The 26,350-nt window shown below is 43.6% G+C and overlaps 1 protein-coding gene across 1 annotated transcript in view; it reads right to left on the bottom strand.

The window, feature by feature from the left end:
- Window positions 1–13,008, bottom strand: part of LOC109907256 (juxtaposed with another zinc finger protein 1) — a 31,510-nt gene extending 18,502 nt beyond the window's left edge. The window contains exon 1 of the mRNA XM_020505129.2: window positions 12,726–13,008. Within this exon, the coding sequence (XP_020360718.1) occupies window positions 12,726–12,840 (115 nt within the window). The 5' untranslated portion in view covers window positions 12,841–13,008. The remainder of the gene's footprint in view (window positions 1–12,725) is intronic.
- Between the last annotated feature and the right edge of the window lie 13,342 nt (window positions 13,009–26,350).

Raw genomic sequence — 26,350 nt, 5'->3', positions numbered from 1 at the left:
TTACTGAACATAACGCACCAATGTAAACTGAGATTTGTGGATATAAATATGAACTTTATCGTGTAACATGAAATCCTATGAGTGTCATCTGATGAAGATCATCAAAGGTTAGTGATTAATTTTATCTCTATTTCTGCTTTTTGTGACTCCTCTCTTTGGCTGGAAAAATGGCTGTGTTTTTCTGTGACTAGATGCTGACCTAACATAATCATATGGTGTGCTTTTGCTGTAAAGCCTTTTGAAATCGGACACTGTGGTGAAATGAACAAGTTTATCTTGCTGCTAGAATCCTGACTAGAACCAAAAAAATGTATCATATTACTCCAGTGCTAGCCTCTCTACACTTGCTTCCTGTCAAAGCAAGGGCTGATTTCAAGGTTTTACTGCTAACCTACAAAGCATTACATGGGCTACCTATCTCTCTGATTTGGTCCTGCCGTACATACCTACACGTACGCTACGGTCACAAGACGCAGGCCTCCTAATTGTCCCTAGCATTTCTAAGCAAACAGCTGGAGGCAGGGCTTTCTCCTATAGAGCTCCATTTTTATGGAACGGTCTGCCTACCCATGTCAGAGACGCAAACTCGGTCTCAACCTAAGTCTTTACTGAAGACTCATCTCTTCAGTGGGTCATATGATTGAGTGTAGTCTGGCCCAGGAGTGGGAAGGTGAACGGAAAGGCTCTGGAGCAACGAACCGCCCTTGCTGTCTCTGCCTGGCCTGTTCCCCTCTTTCCACTGGGATTCTCTGCCTCTAACCCTATTACAGGGGCTGAGTCACTGGCTTGCTGGGGCTCTCTCATGCCGTCCCTGGAGGGGGTGCGTCACCTGAGTGGGTTGATTCACTGTTGTGGTCATCCTGTCTGGGTTGGCGCCCCCCCCCCTTGGGTTGTGCCGTGGCGGAGATCTTTGTGGGCTATACTCAGCCTTGTCTCAGGATGGTAAGTTGGTGGTTGAAGATATCCCTCTAGTGGTGTGGGGGCTGTGCTTTGGCAAAGTGGGTGGGGTTATATCCTTCCTGTTTGGCCCTGTCCGGGGGTGTCCTCGGATGGGGCCACAGTGTCTCCTGACCCCATCCGTTTTGTTACTAAAGCACCTTATAATCACCCACCACTGCGACCTGTATCCTCTAGTCGGCTGGCCCTTGCTACATATTCGTCGACAGACCCACTGGCTCCAGGTCATCTACAAGTCCATGCTAGGTAAAGCTCTGCCTTATCTCAGTTCACTGGTCACGATGGCCACACCCACCCGTAGCACGCGCTCCAGCAGGTGTATCTCACTGATCATCCCTAAAGCCAACACCTCATTTGGCCGCCTTTCATTCCAGTTCTCTGCTGCCTGTGACTGGAACGAATTGCAAAAATCGCTGAAGTTGGAGACTTTTATCTCCCTCACCAACTTCAAATATCTGCTATCTGAGCAGCTAACCGATCGCTGCAGCTGTACATAGTCTATCGGTAAATAGCCCACCCAATTTTACCTAACTCATCCCCATACTGTTTATATTTATTTACTTTTCTGCTCTTTTGCACACCAATATCTCTACCTGTACATGACCATCTGATCATTTATCACTCCAGTGTTAATCTGCAAAATTGTAATTATTCGCCTACCTCCTCATGCCTTTTGCACACAATGTATATAGACTCTCTTTTTTTTCTACTGTGTTATTATTGACTTGTTTATTGTTTACTCCATGTGTAACTCTTTGTTGTCTGCTCACACTGCTATGCTTTATCTTGGCCAGGTCGCAGTTGCAAATGAGAACTTGTTCTCAACTAGCCTACCTGGTTAAATAAAGGTGAAATATATATATATATTTTTTGAACTCTACATTCACAAGACGCAGGCCTCCTTATTGTCTTTAGAATTTCTAAGCAAACAGCTGGAGGCAGGGCTTTCTCCTATAGAGCTCCATTTTTATGGAATGGTCTGCCTATCCATGTGTCTCTACTTTTAATTCTTTATCGAAGACTCATCTTTTCAGTAGGTCCTACGATTCAGTGTAGTCTGGCCCAGGAGTGTGAAGGTGAAGCAACGAACCTTACTTGCTGTCTCTGCCTGGCCGGTTTCCCTCTCTCCACTGGGATGCTCTGTCTCTAACCCTACTACAGGGGCTGAGTCACTGGCTTACTGGTGCTCTTCCATGCTGTCCCTAGGAGGGGTGCGTCACTTGAGTGGGTTGAGTCACTGACGTGGTCTTCCATATCCGGATTGGCGGGCCCCACCTCGGGTTCGTGCAGTGGGGGAGATCTTCGTGGGCTATACTCGGCCTTGTCTCAGGATAGTAAGTTGGTGGTTGAAGATATCCCTCTAGTGGTGTGGGGGCTGTGCTCTGGCAAAGTGGGTGGGGTTATATCCTGCCTGTTTGGCCCTGTCCAGGGGTATCGTCGGACGGGGCCACAGTGTCTCCCGACCCCTCCTGTCTCAGCCTCCAGTATTTATGCTGCAATAGTTTGTGTCATGGGGCTAGGGTCAGTCTGTTATAACTGGAGTATTTCTCCTGTCTTATCCAGTGTCCTGTGTGAATTTAAGCTTTCGCTCTCGCTCAGGCCTACCACTGTTGTGTCATCGGCAAACTTAATGATGTTGTTGGAGTCATGCCTGGCTGTGCAGTCATGCGTGAACAGGGTGTACAGGAGGGGACTGATCACGCACCCCTGAAGGACCCCGGTGTTGAGGATCAGCGTAGCGGATGTGTTGTTACCTACCATTACCACCTGGGGGCGGCCCATCAGGAAGTCCGGGATTCAGTTGCAGAGGGAGGTGTTTAGTCCCAGGGTCCTTAGCTTAGTGATGAGCTTTAAGGGCACTATGGTGTTGAACACTGAGCTGTAGTCAATGAATAGCATTCTTACTTAGGGTTTTATTTTGTCCAGGTGGGAAAGGGCAGTGTGGAGTGCAATATAGATTGTATCATCTGTGGATCTGTTAGGGCGGTATGCAAATTGGAGTGGGTCTAGGGTTTTTGGGATAATGGTGTTGATGTGCGCCATGACCAGCCTTTCAAAGCAATTCATGGCTACAGACGTGAGTGCTACAGGTCGATAGTCATTTAGAAAGGTTACCTTAGTGTTCTTCAGAACAGGGACTATGGTGGTCTGCTTAAAACATGTTGTTATTACAGACTCGGACTGTTGACATGTTTAAAGGTCTTACTCACATCATCTGCAGAGAGCATGATCACACAGTTGTCCGGAACAGCTGGTGCTCTCATGCATGTTTCAGTGTTATTTGCCTCGAAGCGAGCATAGAAGTAGTTTAGCTTGTCTGGTAGGCTTGTGTCACTGGGCAGCACTCGGCTGTGCTTCCCTTTGTAGTCTGTAATGGTTTGCAAGCCTTGCCATATCCGACAAGCATCGGAGCCGGTGTAGTACGATTCGATCATAGTCCTGTACTGACACTTTGCCTGTTAGATGGTTCATCGGAAGGCATAGCGGGATTTCTTATAAGCTTCCGGGTTAGTGTCCCGCTACTTGAAAGCGGCAGCTCTAGCCTTTAGCTCAGTGAGGATGTTGCCTGTAATCCATGGTTTCTGGTTGGGGTATGTAGGTACGGTCACTGTGGGGATGACGTCATCGATGAAGCCAATGATTTATGTGGTGTACTCCTCAATACCATTGGAAGACTCCCGGAACATATTTCAGTCTGTGCTAGCAAAACAGTCCTGTAGCTTAGCATCTGCTTCATCTGACCACTTTTTTATTGACCGAGTCACTGGTGCTTCCTGCATAAATCTTTGCTTGTAAGAATTTTAAGGTCAGATTTGCCTAATGGAGGGCAAGGGAGAGCTTTGTATGCATCTTTGTGTGTGGAGTAAAGGTGGTCTTGAGTCCCCCCCCCCCCCCTCTGGTTACACATTTAACATGCTGATAGAAATTTGGTAAAACAGATTTAAGTTTCCCTGCATTAAAGTCCCCGGCCACTAGGAGCGCCGCCTCTGGATGATCGTTTTCCTGTTTGCTTATGGCGGAATACAGCTCATTGAGTGCAGTCTTAATGCCAGCATCGGACTGTGGTGGTATGTAGACAGCTACGAAAAATATAGATGAAAACTAGGTAGATAGTGTGGTCTACAGCTTATCATGAGATACCATGCCACAGGCAAGCAAAACCTCAAGACTCCGTCGTTTCTTCTTCTCCGTCGTTTCTTCACGCCAATGACGGGGATTTGGGCCTGTTCCCGGGAAAGCAGTAGGTCCTTCACGTCGGGCTCATCGGACTCGTTAAAGGAAAAAAAATCTTCTGCCAGTTCGTGGTGAGTAAACTCTGTTCTGATGTCCAGAAGTTATTTTCGGTCATGAGAGACGTTAGCAGCATAATATGTAGAAAATAAGTTAAAAACGCAAAAAAACTAACATAAAAACACAATCGGTTAGGAACACGTAAAACGTCAGCCATCTTCTCCTGCGTCGTCCATTTAGCAACATTGATTGGAATAAATAGTTTTTGGTATCTGTACGTTTGTTTTCAGTGTATTAAACTAACCATAGCCTTGTTGATTTGATTATGTTTAAATGGTGCTGGAATAGCAGAGGCAATGTGTCTGTTGTCTTTGTGCGGCTTCCGGTAACTCTGTGGTTCTAAAATCAGTAGTTTAGTAAACTGTCGAAAACATTAACTTGCTTGACCATGCTGCAGGTGATAACTGTTTGTATGCCATATTTGCTTTGTGGGTTTTGTGATTAAACAAATATATGTGTAGTTTAATTTATTCCGCCGCTGTGTGACTTGTCTTTTTGTTGTCACCACCTTATTGTATATCGTGGTATGAACTAACGGATTATAGAGCAAACATAATTATCACAACATAGGTTGTAATATGGCTTTTTTAGTGTCTCGTCTTCCTCAGTGATTTTACCCACGCGCCACTACTGCTTTATAGACAGACTTGAAAGCCAGATCAGTGAATATTGCAACAGCAAAAACAGGTTAACCTATTTTGATAAAATCATATTAGTGGGTCTTATGGTTGTGGAAGGCTTGTATTTAGCCTAGGTATAACGTCACAAGCCCTGAATTTGCTAGGTCATTGCTACCTGTTTGAAATGCAGTGTATTTGACCTTTAAATTGTACAACAACACTTAGAGAAAACATTAAGATATATATAGTAAATAGCGCATAAGTTGTTTTTTTAAGAAAAAAATTAATTGAGACATGATTTTTAGGCCATATCGCCCAGCCCTAATGTCAAGCTCCGCAAAGCTAACCACATACTCTAGAACGTTGGGGATGGGGGGAATTAAGTAAACCAGGTGCAGAGGGGGAGAGCAATAAATGTTCCCCAACTTTATGGCTTCCGTTCACCTAGCAGGACAGGAAGCAAGTATACTCCAGATACCGCCACTGTAACAAGAAGGCAGGCAGGCAGGCAGGCAGGCAGGCAGGCAGGCAGGCAGGCAGGCAGGCAGGCAGGCAGGCAGGCACACACACACACACACACACACACACACACACACACGGTTATGGGTTCGATTCCCAATGGGGACAAGTATGAAAAATGTATGCACTCACTACTGTAAGTTGCTCTGGATAAGAGTGTATGCTAAATGACAAAAAAAATATCAAACGGAGCTTGTGTCACAGCTGTCACACTGGTCCAGTGCTCTCCAAAAGACAGTGTGTGGCATGGGTGTGTACCTGTGTATTAAGAGTGTAAATTGGGGGCATAAGAGAGTCATAAATATAGTCAAAATTAGTGTTCCTGTCATTAAATCAGCTACCCATCAAACAGCACTCTACTTCAGACTTCAACACAACATTGCTTTTCTGACCAACTGTCATCTACTGCCTCCTACCGGTCAAATATAAGGCCCCACCTGTGTGTGCATTTTTTTGTTTAACTATACTTGTGGGTACCAGAAGTCCTCACAAGGATAGTAAAAAAAGGAACATTTGGGCGGGCAAGTGGGGACATTTTGCTGGTCCCCATGAGGAAAAATGCTATTTTAGGCTTAGGTTTAGGCTTCGGGTTAGAATTAAGGTTAGGAGATAAGGTTAGGTTTAGGTAAAGTTTTAGGGTTAGGAGTTTGGGGTTAAGGTTAGGCTTAGGTTAAGGGTTAAGGTTAAATTTAGGGAAAATAGTATTTTGTATGGGAATCAATTATTTGGTCCCCACAAGGATAGCAATACAAAACTGTGTGTGTGTGTGTGTGTGTGTGTGTGTGTCACAGCAGGCCAAGAATGCAGGTCTTGTTTTCCAGACTGCTAATTAAGCCAGAGTGTGTTTTAATGTGTTTCTGAAGCAGCAGGCACCGGATGGAGAGAGGGAAGAGAGAAAAAGGAGGAGAGTGGGGAAAGAGAGGGAGGGTACACCCCTCTGTAATTAGACTTCCCAGTGCATGTTGGGGCTTTCAGACCCTGCGACTTCTGAGGGTGTGCGTGTGTTGCGGTGGTGTATTTTCCATTCTGGGACACACTAATTGCCTCGTTACGTCCAGACAGGTCATTTGGAGCACACACACACACCTTCCATGTCACACCTTAGCATTGAGTTCAGAGGGGGAGAGAGGAAATAGCCACCAACACACCAGGCATCAACAACAAACATGGACACTGTTCAAATACTTATACAGTGTACCCTACCTTCCACCCTTCCTTCCTTCCCACCTCCCTCCCTTCAGGTCCTGGATTAAATCACTGATCTGACATGACTGGGTTGACATGACTGGGTTAGTAAGATATGTTGTAGTGGAATCATTGCTTTCACATCCTACACACATAACATAATCACACAAGAAAAAAAAACATATGCCTACTCCTCAAAAAATGGAGTTAAGACAAACTAATAACACAGGAAAGGATGCCTATTTCAACTATAGAGACACACTCCAAAGTTGGAAATGCAACAGTATAGTAGTCAGTAAGCAATAGCAAGCATTTAACAGAACAGTGAAAAGAAAGTGCTACACTGGCCCCTTCTGGTCACAGACGGATATACAGTGCCTGTACTATCATTACATTATATTAGCAGACTCACATACCCAACGACCTTAGATCTAGGTTACATTTGACAGCTAACAGGATACATGAGTAACAGAGACAAGTTGTACTAGCAACATTTACCAATTTAGGAAGCACTGTGTGTGGCATCTCTGCCTCTCTCGCTCTCTGTTTCCCTCTTCTTCACGCTCTTCCACTCCTCTTTCCTCCCCTCTCTCTATCTCTAGGTAGGACAGGGGAAGGGGTGGTTTCAGGCGAGAGGCAGGTATGTACTTGTTCAGGTAATGACAACAGAACACTGGCAGTCTGGCACACAGCTAGCCAAGGCTGGTATCACTATATTGCTCTTCTCTGACCCCCCACACACACACACACACACACACACACATTTAACTTAAAGACATGATCATACATGTAACCTACATACAGGACAACCCTGTACCTCAGAAACACAAACGTGCACAGTCCTGAAGGGCCACTGAATGTCTGTAGATGATAATTTGTCCTATATAGACACTGATATAAAACGCAACATGTAAAGTGTTGGTCCCATGTTTCATGAGCCAAAATAAAAGATCCCAGAAATGTTCTATATGAACAAAAAGCTGATTTCTCTCTATGTTTTTACACACATTTGTTTACATCCCTGTTAGTCAGCATTTCTCCTTTGCCAAGATAATCCATCCACCTGACAGATGTGGCATATCAAGAAGATGATTAAACAGCACGATCATTACACAGGTGCACCTTGTGCTGGGGACAATAAAAGGCCACTCTAAAATGTGCAGTTTCGACACACAACACAATGCCACAGATACAGTGGGGCAAAAAAGTATTTAGTCAGCCACCAATTGTGCAAGTTCTCCCACTTAAAAAGATGAAAGAGGCCTGTAATCTTCATCATAGGTACACTTCAAAGATGACAGACAAAATTAGAAAAAAAATCCAGAAAATCACATTGTAGGATTTTTTATGAATTTATTTGCAAATTATGCTGGAAAATAAGTATTTGGTCACCTACAAACAAGCAAGATTTCTGGCTCTCACAGACCTGTAACTTCTTCTTTAAGAGTCTCCTCTGTCCTCCACTCGTTACCTGTATTAATGGCACCTGTTTGAACTTGTTATCAGTATAAAAGACACCTGTCCACAACCTCAAGCAGTCACACTCCAAACTCCACTATGGCCAAGACCAAAGAGATGTCAAAGGACACCAGAAACAAGAAGAAATCAACTGTGGGAGCAATTAGTAGGAAATGGAAGACATACAAGACCACTGATAATCTCCCTCGATCTGGGGCTCCACGCAAGATCTCACCCCGTGGGGTCAAAATGATCACAAGAACGGTGAGCAACAATCCCAGAACCACACGGGGGGCCCTAGTGAATGACCTGCAGAGAGCTGAGACCAAAGTAACAAAGCCTACCATCAGTAACACACTACGCTGCCAGGGACTCAAATCCTGCAGTGCCAGACGTGTCCCCCTGCTTAAGCCAGTACATGTCCAGGCCCATCTGAAGTTTGCTAGAGAGCATTTGGATGATCCAGAAGAAGATTGGGAGAATGTCATATGGTCAGATGAAACCAAGATATAACTTTTTGGTAAAAACCCAACTCGTCGTGTTTGGAGGACAAAGAATGCTGAGTTGCATCCAAAGAACACCATACCTACTGTGAAGCATGGGGGTGGAAACATCATGCTTTGGGGCTGTTTTTCTGCAAAGGGACCAGGAGGACTGATCAGTGTAAAGGAAAGAATGAATGGGGCCATGTATCGTGAGATTTTGAGTGAAAACCTCCTTCCATCAGCAAGGGCATTGAAGATGAAACGTGGCTGGGTCTTTCAGCATGACAATGATCCCAAACAAACCGCCCGGGCAACGAAGGAGTGGCTTCGTAAGAAGCATTTCAAGGTCCTGGAGTGGCCTAGCCAGTCTCCAGAACTCAACCCCATAGAAAATCATTGGAGGGAGTTGAAAGTCCGTGTTGCCCAGCAACATCCCCAAAACATCACTGCTCTAGAGGAGATCTGCATGGAGGATTGGGCCAAAATACCAGAAACGGTGTGTGAAAACCTTGTGAAGACTTACAGAAAACATTTGACCTCTGTTATATACCCTTTGTTGGCAATGACAAAGTATTGAGAAACTTTTGTTATTGACCAAATACTTATTTTCCACCATAATTTGCTAATAAATTCATTAAAAATCCTACAATGTGATTTTCTGGATTTTTTTCCTCATTTTGTCAATCATAGTTAAAGTGTACCTATGATGAGAATTACAGGCCTCTCTCATCTTTTTAAGTGGGAGAACTTGCACAATTGGTGGCTGACTAAATACTTTTTTGCCCCACTGTATCTCAAGTTTGGAGGGAGTGTGCAATTGGCATGCTGACTGCAGGAATGTCCAAAAGAGCTGTTGCCAGATAATTAAATGTTCGGGGCGGCAGGGTAGCCTAGTGGTTAGAGTGTTGGAATAGTAACCGAAAGGTTGCAAGTTCGAATCCCTGAGCTGACAAGGTACAAATCTGTCGTTCTGCCCCTGAACAGGCAGTTAACCCACTGTTCCTAGGCCGTCATTGAAAATAAGAATTTGTTCTTAACTGACTTGCCTAGTAAAATAAAGGTCAAATAAATAAAACAATTCTCTACCAATGTCATTTTAGAGAATTTGGCAGTACGCCCAACTGGCCTCACAACCACAGACCACGTGTAACCACGCCACCCCAGGACCTCCACATCCGGCTTCTTCACCTGCAGGATCGTCTGAGACCAGCCACCTGGACAGCTGATGAAACTGAAGAGTATTTCTGTCTGTAATAAAAAGCCCTTTTGCAGGGGAAAACTCATTCTGGTTGGCTGTAACTGGCTCCCCAGTGGGTGGGCCTATGGCTGCGCGCGGTTCCCAGTCATGTAAAATCCATAGATTTTGGCCTAATTAATTCATTTAAATAGACTAATTTCCTTATATAAACTGTAACTCCGTAAAATCGTTGAAATTGTTGCATGCTGCATTTATATTTTTGTTAAGTATATTTCTTGTCTGTGGGAAGGCTCTTTGATATCAAGGCTACTTTAGAGGAGGTCCCGTTAATATTGATGACAGAGTTCCCTTTCAAAATTCGGCAACAAAACCTAGCATGATGCCACCGAATAAACCCTATCAATGGTACTGGAGTTCCAGCGGATGATGAACAGCATACTATTAGATTCTCTGACACTAGAGGGCAGCGCTGTATCTCTAAACATGGACTTCAGACTTTCTGCAGCTGAACATGTGTGAGTCCTGGTGGACAACCCAGCATATCAGTAATGAAATGAGTCTGTTCACCTGCACAGAGAATACTCATCTTCTGTATTGTAATTATTGATTTGGTAACAATTGAATGGTGAATATACTGCACTGGTTGAGCACAAGAAGAACCAAAGACAAACAAGAAAACACAAACACACTCCTTGCTGAGTGGACAGATCTAATGAGAGTATTGATATGATTATGTGTTATTAATGGTGTCAGTCATTGTAGCGATGCAGCTGTAGGGTTGATTCATTGACCCCACTGATCAGACTGGTGACCCCTGTTCTGCTCAGCTGCCTCAGTAGCCAGATGGTGAGTGTGTGTGGGGAGGGGGTTATATTTCTATCCTTGTGGGTGCTAGGAATCCCCATAAGGAGAGTAAAACAAGGAAAATTCTCCCTTGTGGGGACATTTCCCAGGTCCCCACAAGGACAAATGCTATTTTAGGCTCAGGGGTTAGATTTAAGGTTAGAATTAGGGTTAGGTTTAGGTAAAATTAGATTTTTAATAGAAATACATTTTAGGTTCCCACACGTATAGTAATACCAAACGTGTGTGTTTTGATTTACTATCCTCGTGGGTACTGGAAGTCCCCAAATGTCCCCACAAGAATAGTAAAACAAGCCTAAAGGCTTAGGGGTTAGGTTTAGGGTTACAATAAGGTTTAGAATTAGGTTTAGGGGTTAGGAGTTTGAGGTTCAGTTAAGGGTTAGTGAATATAGGATTTTGCATGGAAATCTATTTTAGGTTAGGTCCCCACAATAATAGTCAAGCATGTGTGTGTGTGTCTGTATACAGTGTGTGGATGCGTGCTCACTGCTCTAAGCCTACCAGAAATAATAATATTGCTAAGCTCTGAGATAACCTACTCTCTGAGATAGATAGCTGACCCTTTCTCTCATCAGCTGATGTGAGTGGGTATATGATGTATGGTGATGATAGGTCTTCTGCCACACCTCCACCAAAACCCCCACTGCCCCCCTGTCCTGTAATTAAACAACATCACGGTCACAGCTGGCTGGGGCGGAGCCTTCTTTGTATGAGAGGCAGCAGGTGTGCTGCCCCTCGGGCCAATAGCATGCTCCCATCCCCCTCTGTGACAGCCTGTCTCCATGGAGACCAGCTCAGTGGAGCATCCCTTGCCCGCCCCGCCCCCTCCATGTGTCCATGCTGGTATGAAAAGCAATGGGCATACCATTGGTATTAATGTTGCAAAATACATAGCCCTAAATGTTATTACCTCACATGATAAAATGACTCATTTTTTAAATCTAATGGGCAAGATTAGATAAGAGGTCTGATTTAGGGGCCTCCGTGCTCCTGTGACAACCAGACCAAAGGACACATTTGTGGACTTCCTCTTCTGAGAACCCTGTGGTGTTTTGGACTAAATTGCCATGTTATTGTCTGACCTGGCTGGGCAAATCCCGATCTTTCATGCATAGATAGCATTGATCATCCGATTAGGCCTATTCTTACGAGATAACCTAATATTTGGCTCATTGCCGCAGCTGTTTTGTGATGAGTGACTTAGACAAAAAAAATGTTGTAGCATATTAAACCTCTAAGGCCTCGTAGTTATGATAACTATGCGCAATAGTTTATGGTGAAAATATTGCGTTGTACGACACTGATACATAGGCATATGTTTAATAACCATTTATATTTTTATATAAAATGAGTGCAGTCTAAATGATTGATGATTGCTGCAAATTTGAACTGTAGCATATTGCCTAAAGCCAAGCAAATGATATGAGCGCCTATTTGGTGGTAATCTGCAACAAGTTGAAACATTATATCGTTACATTTTTGCAAATCAAGCACCTGAGAGACTGCAGACTGGAAACAATCTATCTAGAAAAAGGGGAAACAACTTTGCTGGCACAAAATTCTAAACATTTCAGCTGACAACAACCAAATAATATGATAAACTCGGACTTACAAACAAAACATAGGCTACCTGATAGGTACAAGTCTACTACTAAACTAGCGGCATTTATTATTCTAGTTGTAACTGAGTCGAGTCAAATCAATTATCATTTACAATGAAGTATTATCTTCACGCATGTTCAGGGTGAGAACAGCTGAGTACTTGTGATGACAATGGCGAGAGATAAATCTCAATCAGCGAAAGGTGCTCCGCTGCATTGTAACACGGGCCTAAACGTAAACACAGCGACCAATGCAAAACCTCTGCCTGGCTCGACTACACTAGCCTAGCCACCTATGACAACGTTAGTAGTTTAAAAAATGTTTTAAAGCTAAACTTACGCCCTTGCTGCATAATAATAATGCAAAAATAAATCCAACCACTAAATCCGAGGGGAAGTTTGTTTTCTCATTTTTTATTCTGCATTTGCAGCGAAAGGGTAGCAAGCAGGCAGGCATAGCGGAATGCAATGGAACCGTGTTCTTCTAGCCTAGCATTGGGCTAGCTAGCTAACTATGCTACCTCTCTCCCTATGCTCCCCAACTCACCGATGTGATTGTCCTCGATATGGACGATGAGCTCGGCCAGAGACTCGAACTGGAGCCCACAGCCCCCGAACCTGCAGGAGTTGGAGAAGAAAGACGCGGCGGCGATGCCTGTCATGGTTGCTGACTAGTGCATTCACTGGGAGTTCGGTAGCCGAGGCGGGCTTTGGATCCAGGGAAGGAGCAGGGGAGCAGCGTATCAGACACCGGGCGGCCAGGCAGGACAGTCACAGCAGCGGCAAACGCAGCTGGAGGTTGTCAGTAGTTACCACAGCCACAAAGTCATAAACCCCGCCTACAATGTGTTTTCTTCAAAAGGTCGATGTCCGCGCCGGCGCGGAAATCTATTTAGCATAATCAAAAATCCCCATAAAAAACTGTCAATTTAGGGCCTCTAGAGTGGTGCAGCAATCTAAGGCACTGCATCACTACAGACCCAGGCTGTCATAGCCAGCCGTGACCCAGGACACAATTGGACTAGCATCATCCAGGTTACGGGAGAGTTTGGCTGCCAGGGATTTCCTTGTCCCATTGCACTCTAGCAACTCCCTGTGGCAAGCTAGGCACCTGCAAGCTGACTTCAGTCACTAGCTGGACTGTGTTTCCCCTGACACATTGGTGCAGCTAGCTTCTAGGTTAAGTGAGCAGTGCAGCATGGCAGGGTCATGTTTCAGAGGACACATTTTTATTGAACCCTTATTTTACCAGGTAAGATGCCTGAGAACATATTCTCATTTACAGCAACAACCTGGGGAATAGCCACAGGGTCAAGGGATGAACGAGCCAATTGTAAACTGGGGATGAGTAGGTGACCATGCTGGTATGAGAGATTGGGATTGGGAATTCTGCCAGGACACCATGCTTAACACCCCTACAATAAGTGCCATTGGATATTTTAGTGACCACAGAGAGTCACAACACATGTTTAACATCCCATCTGTCTGAAAGACAGCACCCTACACAGGAGATTTTTTTATGTATTTCTTTAGACCAGAGGAAAGGGTGCCTCCTACTGGCCCTCCAAAACCACTTCCAGCAGAATCTGGTCTCCCATCCAGAAACTGACCAGGACCAACCCTGCTTAGCTTCAGAAGCAAACCAGCAGTTGGTTGCAGGGTGACATGCTGCTGGCTCTCAACCTTTGTCTCTCCGATATACGTAGGGGAGGAGTTGCAGCGGTGGGACAAGACTGTAACTACCAATTGGGGAGCAAAAGAGGTAAAAAAAAAATTAAAATAAAATAAAAAAAATAAAATATATATGTACATATAGGCTAGAAATATCTTCTTTTTTGCATTGGATGCGTCTCAATCCACCGCATCCTCCTATGTCGTGACAAAGCCAGAGCGGTGTTTGTCAGATGAGATATCCCGAAAAGCTGTCTTCTCACAAAATCGTCTGTAGCATCTAAACAGTTTGGCCTACAAACTATTATGACCCCTTAATGGAAAAATGAGACTCACAAACACGATGGTGTTCTACCTCCACAAGTGTCAGGAGAAGTCAGTACAGCCGATCTCCCAACGTCTGTCTGTAGCATCCAAACGGTTTGGGCTACATCCCTCTGTACAAAGGTGAGACTCTCACGAACATGTACATGTCAGTTGTTTTGCCCTAGGACAGCCCACAGGCCTCACAAGACTCATCTGAAGGGACCCAGTACCAGTTGAAAAAATGAATGGAAATATATGTGGGTACTGTTCAATGCCAACAATATGGGGTTAAATACATGTAAAAATAATAATAATAATACTTTCTGATCTTTCTTATATCTCTCAGATATAGGGTAGACACTAGGGTAGACACACAGATATTTTGGGGGAACTATCTGTTGTTCCATGTCGTGAATATTTTATTCAATGCCCTTGTATGGGCAAAAATAATTTTTCATTTTTTAAAACTTCAACGGGTCTTACATTTTTAAAAATCAAATAGCTAAATGATCCTTGGTATGAACTTCTTAAAACAGTTCCATATAGCTTAATATAATCCCCTCCCCCAGCTGAGACAAGATGGGTTCAATTTGAAACCTAACCTTAAGCACAATGCTAACCTTATGCCTAAACATAACCTTAAATTACAACCAAAAAGCACATTTTTGTTTTCATAGCCTTTTTTAAACTTTGGCCTGTGGTAACTAGTGACAACCTCAGCTGGGGGAGCATGTGGAACTGTGTAGATAGGGGTAGAAGAGGGAGGGGATGACAGCCTAATATCACATATACCTGTTGCTTGTTTGAATGTATATGCCCCCAGGCTAGACGTTTGCATTTCTCACTAAAAATGCATTTACAAGTTTGAGCTGACCCACTAACAAATTACGTGCAGTAGCCGATGTCAGGGTTCCCCAACTGCCGGTAGTTATATACGTTTTCTGAGCAAAATATATATATATATATATTTTTTTTTTTCTTCATTTAATTAAACTTTTGGGGGGAATTTTCATTGTTGGCCATAAAAAAACTGTAAAAACACCAGGAAATCAGCTCCAGTCACGTTCGTTGAATGGAGGAGACCAAGGCGCAGCGTGATTTGAATACATGTTATCTATTTAATGAAGACGGACACTAAACAAACTACAAAAACAACAAAACGAAGGTGAAGCTATACTACAAATGTGCAGACACAGGCAACTAGACATAGACATACATAAACACCTAGATGGTAAACAACCCCATAAACCTACAAAACCCCTAGACAGAACAAAAACACATACATCACCCATGTCACACCCTGACCTAACCAAAACAATAAAGAAAACAAAGAATACTAAGGTCAGGAGATGACATCCAATTGATTTTAACTTGGGAAATCGGTTCCCAAATATTTCCAAGCATAATAGAGAGACGTGATCATATACAAATGTAAGAAAGGTTTGAAATTATTATGTTTTAGTCAAATATTATATCTGTTTGGGCTTCAATTTGCAGTCTACTAATTATCTGTGATTATGTTCCAGTCCCCAAACCATCCGCTCAAGAAATAATCAGCCCGTGGCTGAATCCAGTTGATGATCCCTGGTCAATGTCAAGCAACAATGCATGGTAGGAATGCATAGCCTAGTTGTTGGATCCAGGCTTATTAGGCTACAATGAAAGTTATTAATATGTTGTAGGCCTAGGAGACTAGTCCGCCAGACACCTAACTCAAAGTCCTGTCCATAGAATTCGGAATCTCTCTGATCTCGTCAGCCAGGCTAGACTAGGCCTACTTGATTCATAAATGTATAACTGTAATGACACACACATAGGCCTAGAAGATATTAAAGGGAAAATCCACCAAAAAAATATATTTGTGTATTTTTTTCTAATGTTGATAAAGTCACAAAATGTGTTGCATGTCAGCTGTCAAGATATTGGACTTTCAAGAAGCAAAGCAACACTAGCCACATCTTCATGATGATGCAAAATGCAGGCCACAATATCTTGAAAACTTGACTGCTGAAATGCAAAACATTTTGGGACTGTATCAACTGTAAGTATTCAGACCCTTTGTTATGAGACCCGAATTTGAGCTCAGGTGCATCCTATTTCCATTGATCATCCTTGACATTTTTCTACAGCTTGATTGGAGTCCACCTGTGGTAAATTCAATTAATTGGACATGATTTGGAAAGGCACACACCTGTACTCTATAAGGTCCAGAGCAAAAACTAAGCCTTGAGGTCGAAGGAATTGTCCATAGAGCTCCAAGACAGGTCTTTGTCGAGGCACAGATCTGGGGAAGGGTACCAAAACATTTCTGCAGCGTTAAGGTTCCCAAGAACACAGTGGCTTTCATCACTCTTAAATGGAAGTTTGGAACCACTAAGACTCTTCCTAGAGCTGGACGCCTGGCCAAACTGAACAATCGGGGGAGAAGGGCCTTAGTCAGGGAAGTGACCAAGAACCTGATGGTCACTCTGACAAAGCTGCAGAGCTCCCCTGGGGAGATGGGAGAACCTTCCAGAAAGACAACCATTTTTGCAGCACTCAACCAATCAGGCATTTATGGTAGTGTGGCCAGACGGAAGCCACTGCTCAGTAAAAGGCACATGACAGCCCGCTTGGAGTTTGCCAAAAGGCACCGAAAGACTCTCAGACCATGAGAACAAGATTCTCTGGACTGATGAAACCAAGATTGAACTCTTTGGCTTGAATGCCAAGCTTCAAGTCTGGAGGAGACCAGGCACCATCCCTACGGTGAAGCAGGGTGGTGGCAGGTTCATGCTGTGGGGATGTTTTTCAGCGGCAGGAAGTGGGAGACTAGCCAGGATCGAGGAAAAGATGAACAGAGCAAAGTACAGGGATATCCTTGATGAAAACTTGCTCTGGAGTGCTCAGGACCTCAGACTGGGGCGAAGGTTCCCCTTCCAACAGGACAACGACCCTAAGCACACAACCAAGACAACGCAGGAGTTGCTTCGGGACAAGTCTCTGAATGTCCTTGAGTGGCCCAGCTAGAGCCCAGATTTGAACCCAATCGAACATCTCTGGAGAGACCTGAAAATATCTGTGCAGCAACACTGCCAATCCAACCTGATAGAACTTGAGAGGATCTGCAGAGAAGAATGGGAGAAACTCCCCAAATACAGGTGTGCCTAGCTTCTAGCGTCATACCCAAGAAGACTCGATCCTGTAATTGCTGCCAAAGGTGCTTCAACAAATACTGAGTAAAGGGTCATTTACTTATGTAAATGTGTTATTTTTTACAAGTTAGCAAAAAAATGTAAACATGTTTTTGCTTTGTCATTATGGGGTATGTACAGGGGCAAGAAAACGGATGTGAACCCTTTGGAAATACCTGGATTTCTGCATAAATCTGAACTTCATCTAGGTCACAACAATAGACAAACACAGTCTGCTTAAACTAATAACACACCAACAATTATATGTTTTCATGTCTTTATTGAACACACCGTGTAAACATTCACAGTGCAGGGTGGGAAAAGTATGTGAACCCTTGGATTTAATAACTGGTTGACCCTCCTTTGGCAGCAATAACCTCAACCAAACGTTTTCTGTAGTTGCGGATCAGACCTGCACAACGGTCAGGAGGAATTTTGGACCAATCCTCTTTACAAAACTGTTTCAGTTCAGCAATATTCTTGGGATGTCTGGTGTGAACTGCTCTCTTGAGATCATGCCACAACATCTCAAATCCGGTTGAGGTCACTCCAGAAGGTATATTTTCCTCTGTTGAAGCCATTCTGTTGTTGATTTACTTCTGTGTTTTGGGTCGTTGTCCTGTTGCATCACCCAACTTCTGTTGAGCTTCAATTGGCGGATAGATATCCTAACATTCTGCTGCAAAATGTCTTGATAAACTTGGGAATTCATTTTTCTGGGCTATTTTTTTCTCCACACATAGTGTTGTGTGTTCCTTCCAAACGACTCAACTTTAGTTTAATCTATCCACAGAATATTTAGCCAGTAGCGCTGTGGAACATCTAGGTGCACTTTTGCAAACTTTAGACGTGCAGCAATGTGTTTTGCAGTGGCTTCTTCTTGTCAACAGAGATGTTAGCATGTTCCAGTGATTTCTGTAAGTCTTTAGCTGACACTCTAGGAATCTTCTTAACCTCATTGAGCATTCTGTGATGTACTCTTGCAGTCATCTTTGCAGGACGGCCACTCCTAGGGAGATTAAGTGCTGAACTTTCTCCATTTATAGACAATTTATCTTACCGTGGACTGATGAGCATCAAGGCTTTTAGAGATACTTTTGTTACCCTTTCCAGCTTTATGCAAGTCAACAACTATTGTCTTCTGAGATCTCTTTTGTTCAAGGCATGGTTCACATCAGGCAATGCCTTCTTGTGAATAGCAAACTCAAATTTTGTGAGTGTTTTTTATAGGGCAAGGCAGCTCTAACCATCATCTCCAATCTCGTGTCATTAATTGGACTTAGCTGACTGAGAAGTCATTAGCCTAGGGGTTCACATACTTTTCCCAACCTACACAGTGAATGTTTAAATTATGTATTCAATATAGACAAGAAAAATACAATAATTTGTGTGTTATTAGTCTAAGCACACTATGTTTGTCTATTGTTGTGACTTAGACGAAGATCAGATCAAATTCAGCAATATGATGACCAATTATGTAGAAGTCCAGGTAATTCCAAAGGGTTCACATACTTTTTCTTGCCACTGTAGATTGATGAGGGGAAAAAACAATAGAATACATTTTAGAATAAGGCTGTAACGTAACAAAATGCGGAAAGAGTCAAGGGGTCTGAATACTTAACGAAGGCCCTGTAAAAGTACTCTGCAAAGCACAGGCAATACCATTGACCCAGACCCAGACCCAGGCCCAGGCCCAGGGCTATAGCAATAAAGATATAGTCCCCTTGGCCATAGGATGGCACTCTCCATTGCAATATGGTCTGACTACGACCTGCGTCCTGGGCGGTTCTTACCTGACCAGGCAAGAACCGCCCAGGGAAAAGCTGCCCCAAAAGCTGCCTCCTCTTTCAATTGGCTCCTGGATTATTCTCTTTTTCATGGCGCCATAGAGATTGACAGAGGTCTCATCACTGTATTCGTACCATTATGGCATCTGTGACAGCATGGGAAGTGCCATTGAGGCTATCTCCATTTTGAAGTAGTTCATTTTCTTCATCACGATTGGCTAATCCCACCTGATGACCCAGTTGGACACACACACACTCAAAAACACACAAGAACACAAACACGCACAAACACAGTGCAGTAATATCTAACAATACTGTCACAAGTGTGGGGCGGAGGAGGCAGTCACAGGTTTAGAACTACTGAATTTAATAAAGCATCATATATAAAAGCGTGACGAAACCCAAAGTGCAAAAAATAAAGTTCTCAGGAAATAGTAGGAGATGTTCCGCTCAGGAAAACAAACAACATGTTTAATGACCGACAAAGACACATGACAGAGGGAGTATATATACAGTGATAGATTGGGGATTGGTTCCAGGTGTGTGTAATGATGACGTCCGGGGTTAATGAGTGAAGGGCATTTTCCAGCAGCAGGTTCGGCAACAGCTAGAAGGCCATGGACACTGAACGCCTGAGACAGGAGGGGGAGCCAAAGCAAAGGCTGGTGTGACAAATACAAAAAAATCTAAAAGTAACAGAATGGAATTAAGAATTATGGTCTGGAGTATAAATATATAAATACATTTTTGCAAATATATATATATATACGCACACACATAAATACATACATATACACATACACATACATATACACATACATACATACATACATACATACATACATACATACATACATACATACATACATACATACATACATACATACATACATACATACAAATACATATACATACATACATTTACATATCTTTGTAAAATAAATGTTTCTTTATTACTTTCTAACCCTATCACCCCTCCCCTAATTGGAGTAAACTAGTGAACAACAACACATAGGCTTCTACTTCCAGCTTATACATACTATATACATTTTACGGGTACAGTCTATTTTACGATAGTTATATTTTGTTTGTTTTTACTCCTGTTCTTCCTCTAACCTCAACCTCTACCCTCTATTTCTTTCACAAAAGTTCTGAGCCTATATACGTTTTACAGACACAGTATGTTTTACATGAGTTATCTTGTTGTAATTAGTCCCACCCTTCAGCTCCATTCAACCCCTCCCATCTATCTCATAACACCATCCATATTGGATTTCTATTTGCCATATATTTTTCAACTGTGCTGTGATGCTTCACAAAACTTCTGAACCTTTCTATTCTCATAATGTCTACAGATTGTAAATTATAAAGGAGACTGCGTGAATCAGGCCTTCATGGTCGAATTGCTGCACAGAAACCATTACTAAATGACACCAATAATAAGAAGAGACTTGACTGGGCTAGAAACATGAGCAATGGACATTAGACCAGTGGAAATCTGTCCTTTGTTCTGATGAGTCCGAATGTGAGACTTTTGGTTCCAACTGCCGTGTCTTTGTGAGACACAGAGTAAGCGAACGGATGATCTCCGCATGTGTGGTTCCCACCATGAAGCATGGAGGAGGAGGTGTGGGGGTGTTTTGCTGGTGTCACTGTCTGTGATCTATTTAGAATTCCAGGCACACTTAACCAGCATGGCTACAACAGCATTCTGCAGCGATATGCAATTCCATCAAGTTTGCGCTTAGTGGGACTATCATTTGTTTTTCAACCAGACAATGACCCAGCACACCTCCAGGATGTGTAAGTGCTATTTGACCAAGAAGGAGAATGATGGAGTGCTGCATCAGATGACCTGGCCTCCACAATCACCCGACCTCAACCCAAATGAGAGGGTTTGGGATGAGTTGGACCGCAGGGTGAAGGAAAAGCAGCCAGCCTCAGCATATGTGGGAACTCCTTCAAGACTGTTGGAAAAACATTCCAGGTGAAACTAGTGGAGAGAATGCCAAGAGTGTGCAAAGCTGTCATCAAGGCAAAGGGTGGCTACTTTGAATCATCTCAAAGATTTTTTAAACACTTTTTTGGTTACTGCATGAGTCCATATGTGTTATTTACTGTATATGTGTGTGTGTGTGTGTGTGTGTGTGTGTGTGTGTGTGTGTGTGTGTGTGTGTGTGTGTGTGTATATATATATATGTATATATATATATATATATATATATATATACAGTGGGGCAAAAAAGTATTTAGTCAGCCGCCAATTGTGCAAGTTCTCCCACTTATAAAGATGAGAGACGCCTGTAATTTTCATCATAGGTACACTTCAACTATGACAGACTAAATGAGAAAAAAATCCAGAAAATCACATTGTAGGATTTTTTATTAATTTATTTGCAAATTATGTTGGAAAATAAGTATTTGGTCACCTACAAACAAGAAAGATTTCTGGCTCTCACAGACCTGTAACTTCTTCTTTAAGAGGCTCCTCTGTCCTCCACTCGTTACCTGTATTAATGGCACCTGTTTGAACTTGTTATCAGTATTGTGGACACCTGTCCACAACCTCAAACAGTCACACTCCAAACTCCACTATGGCCAAGACCAAAGAGCTGTCAAAGGACACCAGAAACAAAATTGTAGACCTGCACCAGGCTGGGAAGACTGAATCTGCAATAGGTAAGCAACTTGGTTTGAGGAAATCAACTGTGGGAGCAATTATTAGGAAATGGAAGACATACAAGACCACTGATCAAATCAAATCAAATCAAATGTATTTATATAGCCCTTCGTACATCAGCTGATATCTCAAAGTGCTGTACAGAAACCCAGCCTAAAACCCCAAAGAGCAAGCAATGCAGGTGTAGAAGCACGGTGGCTAGGAAAAACTCCCTAGAAAGGCCAAAACCTAGGAAGAAACCTAGAGAGGAACCAGGCTATGTGGGGTGGCCAGTCCTCTTCTGGCTGTGCCGGGTGAAGATTATAACAGAACATGGCCAAGATGTTCAAATGTTCATAAATGACCAGCATGGTCGAATAATAATAAGGCAGAACAGTTGAAACTGAAGCAGCAGCACAGTCAGGTGGAAGTTGAAACTGGAGCAGCAGCATGGCCAGGTGGACTGGGGACAGCAAGGAGTCATCATGTCAGGTAGTCCTGGGGCATGGTTCTAGGGCTCAGGTCCTCCGAGAGAGAGAAAGAAAGAGAGAATTAGAGAGAGCATATGTGGGGTGGCCAGTCCTCTTCTGGCTGTGCCGGGTGGAGATTATAACAGAACATGGCCAAGATGTTCAAATGTTCATAAATGACCAGCATGGTCGAATAATAATAAGGCAGAACAGTTGAAACTGGAGCAGCAGCATGGCCAGGTGGACTTGGGACAGCAAGGAGTCATCATGTCAGGTAGTCCTGGGGCATGGTTCTAGGGCTCAGGTCCTCCGAGAGAGAGAAAGAAAGAGAGAAGGAGAGAATTAGAGAACGCACACTTAGATTCACACAGGACACCGAATAGGACAGGAGAAGTACTCCAGATATAACAAACTGACCCTAGCCCCCCGACACAAACTACTGCAGCATAAATACTGGAGGCTGAGACAGGAGGGGTCAGGAGACACTGTGGCCCCATCCGAGGACACCCCCGGACAGGGCCAAACAGGAAGGATATAACCCCACCCACTTTGCCAAAGCACAGCCCCCACACCACTAGAGGGATATCTTCAACCACCAACTTACCATCCTGAGACAAGGCTGAGTATAGCCCACAAAGATCTCCGCCACGGCACAACCCAAGGGGGGGGCGCCAACCCAGACAGGATGACCACAACAGTGAATCAACCCACTCAGGTGACGCACCCCTTCCAGGGAAGGCATGAGAGAGCCCCAGTAAGCCAGTGACTCAGCCCCTGTAATAGGGTTAGAGGCAGAGAATCCCAGTGGAAAGAGGGGAACCGGCCAGGCAGAGACAGCAAGGGCGGTTCGTTGCTCCAGAGCCTTTCCGTTCACCTTCCCACTCCTGGGCCAGACTACACTCAATCATATGACCCACTGAAGAGATGAGTCTTCAGTAAAGACTTAAAGGTTGAGACCGAGTTTGCGTCTCTGACATGGGTAGGCAGACCGTTCCATAAAAATGGAGCTCTATAGGAGAAAGCCCTGCCTCCACTGATAATCTCCCTCGATCTGGGGCTCCACGCAAGATCTCACGATGTTGGGTCAAAATGATCACAAGAACGGTGAGCACACGGGGGGACCTAGTGAATGACCTGCAGAGAGCTGGGACCAAAGTAACAAAGCCTACCATCAGTAACACACTACGCCGCCAGGGACTCAAATCCTGCAGTGCCAGACGTGTCCCCCTGCTTAAGCCAGTACATGTGCAGGCCCGTCTGAAGTTTGCTAGAGAGCATTTGGATGATCCAGAAGAAGATTGGGAGAATGTTATATGGTCAGATGAAACCAAAATATAACTTTTTGCTAAAAACTCAACTCGTTGTGTTTGGAGGACAAAGAATGCTGAGTTGCATCCAAAGAACACCATACCTACTGTGAAGCATGGGAGTGGAAACATCATGCTTTGGGGCTGTTTTTCTGCAAAGGGACCAGGACGACTGATCCGTGTAAAGGAAAGAATGAATGGGGCCATGTATTGTGAGATTTTGAGTGAAAACCTCCTTCCATCAGCAAGGGCATTGAAGATGAAACGTGTCTGGGTCTTTCAGCATGACAATGATCCCAAACACACCGCCCGGGCAACGAAGGAGTGGCTTCGTAAGAAGCATTTCAAGGTCGTGGAGTGGCCTAGCCAGTCTCCAGATCTCAACCCCATAGAAAACCTTTGGAGGGAGTTGAAAGTCTGTGTTGCCCAGCAACATCCCCAAAACATCACTGCTCTAGAGGATATCTGCATGGAGGAATGGGCCAAAATACCAGCAACAGTGTGTGAAAACCTTGTGAAGACTTACAGAAAACATTTGACCTCTGTACTTCTGTACTTTTTGCCCCACTGTACTTGGGAGTATGGCTAGACGGTGCACTGTCCTTTTCTCAGCACATATAAAAGCTGCAGGCTAAAGCTAAATCTAGACTTGGTTTCCTCTATCGTAATCGTTCCTCTTTCACCCCAGCTGCCAAACTAACCCTGATTCAGATGACCATCCTACCCATGCTAGATTACGGAGACATCATTTATAGATAGGCAGGTAAGGGTGCTCTCGAGCAGCTAGATGTTCTTTACCATTCGGTCATCAGATTTGGACTCATCACTGCACTCTATACTCCTCTGTAAACTGGTCATCTCTGTATACCCGTCAGAAGACCCACTGGTTGATGCTTATTTATAAAACCCTCTTAGGCCTCACCCCCCTATCTGAGATATCTACTGCAGCCCTCATCCTCCACATACAACACCCATTCTGCCAGTCACGTTCTGTTAAAGGTCCCCAAAGCACACACATTCCTGGATCACTCCTCTTCTCAGTTCGCTGCAGCTAGAGACTGGACGAGCTGCATCAAACACTCAAACTGGACAGCCTTATCTCAATCTCTTCATTCAAAGACTCAATCATGGACAGTCTTACTGACAGTTGTGGTTGCTTGTGTGATGTATTGTTGTCGCTACCTTCTTGCCCTTTGTGCTGTTGTCTCTGTCCAATAATGTTTGTACCATGTTTTGTGCTGCTACCATCTTGTGTTGCTACCATGTTGTTGTTATGTTATGTTGCTACCATGCTGTGCTGTCATGCGTTGCTGCCTTGCCATGTTGTTGTCTAAGGTCTCTCTATGTTGTCTCTCTTGTTGTGATGTGTGTTTTGTCCTATTTTTATTTTGTATTTATTTTTTATTTTAAATCCCAGGCCCCCATCCCCACAGGAGGCCATTTGCCTTTTGGTAGGCCATCATTGTAAATAAGAATTTGTTCATAACTGACTTGCCTAGTTAAAGAAAGGTTAAATAAATACTACAGTATAGTCCGAAAAAACACTAATGTAAATGCTTTATTTATATCATGGTATACTATAGTATTTTTTCGTGTGGGAAGACACAAACACTAAGACACACACTCAGTTCATCTGTTCTGTATGTGAGGCCTGAGCTCTGACCCATGTGAACTGGGTTCAGTGACCTGTCTCTGTTTGTCCTGTCTCTCTCACACATCTACAGGCAGGGTGATGCAGGACCCACAGCAGGCGTCTAGGGGCAATAAAAAGACGCCCTTGTGTCTGTTAAAAGCCCAGGCTGGCTGAAGATGGCAGATAGTAACGGCTGATAGTAATTTCTGAGTTATAGCAGTGGTTCTAATGGAAGTGGCAGTGTCCCAAATGGAACCCTTTTCACGATACATTGCACTACTTTTGACCAGAGCCTTATGGACCAAAAGTAGTGCACTGTAAAGGGAATAGGGTGTCATTTGTGATGTAACCATTGTCTGATCTGCAGGAGTCTCACTGTCTGCCTGAATACAGTTATTACAGCAAGATAACTTTTTATTTCCTCTTGGTGTCTCGACTCTGTTTCTGTCTTTCCCTTTCTTTCTCTCTCCAGCTCTCATTCTTTGTCTTGGTCTATATCACTCTGAGTCATCCCGTCACCAGTCACCACTAGAACTATTAGCATATTTGATTTTTGCTTTGAGGTGAGTCACAGAGTCAGAGGGTTTAGTTTGGTGTCACACTTCAGCCACATCAACAACACAACATGGGCCCATAGTAATAAAGCCTCCTAGAGTAGGAGTGCTGTTCTGGGATAGGTTATGCCTTTTCAATCACAGTGAATAATATTGCATGGACTGGGATGAACTGATCCTAGATCAGCACTCATATGAGACACATTATGAATACATGCCCAAGTCACTCTCTGTCTCTACAGCCGCTGCAGGACATGCAGGAAGCCTGACCAAATATGGCCAATTAATCCAATTCCAAGTTAAGGTTCAACAAAAATAAATAAACTGCTTAATTTCCAGTGGTGTAAAGTACTTAAGTAAAAAATACTTTAAAGTACTACTTAAGTCGTTTTCTGGGGGTATTTGTACTTTACTTTACTATTTACATGTTCAACTACTTTCACTTTTACTCCACTACATTCCTAAAGAAAATAATGTACTTTTTACTACATACATTTTCCCTGGCACCCAAAAGTACTTGTTACATTTTGAATGCTTAACAGGACAAGACAATAGTCCAATTCAATCACTTAACAAGAGAACATCCCTGGTCATCCCAACTACCTCTGATCT

The sequence above is a fragment of the Oncorhynchus kisutch genome, linkage group LG17, assembly GCF_002021735.2.
Source record: "Oncorhynchus kisutch isolate 150728-3 linkage group LG17, Okis_V2, whole genome shotgun sequence".
Lineage (NCBI taxonomy): Eukaryota > Metazoa > Chordata > Actinopteri > Salmoniformes > Salmonidae > Oncorhynchus > Oncorhynchus kisutch.
Note: the sequence above shows the minus strand (reverse complement) of the source record. Positions and strands in the feature narration are given on the sequence as shown.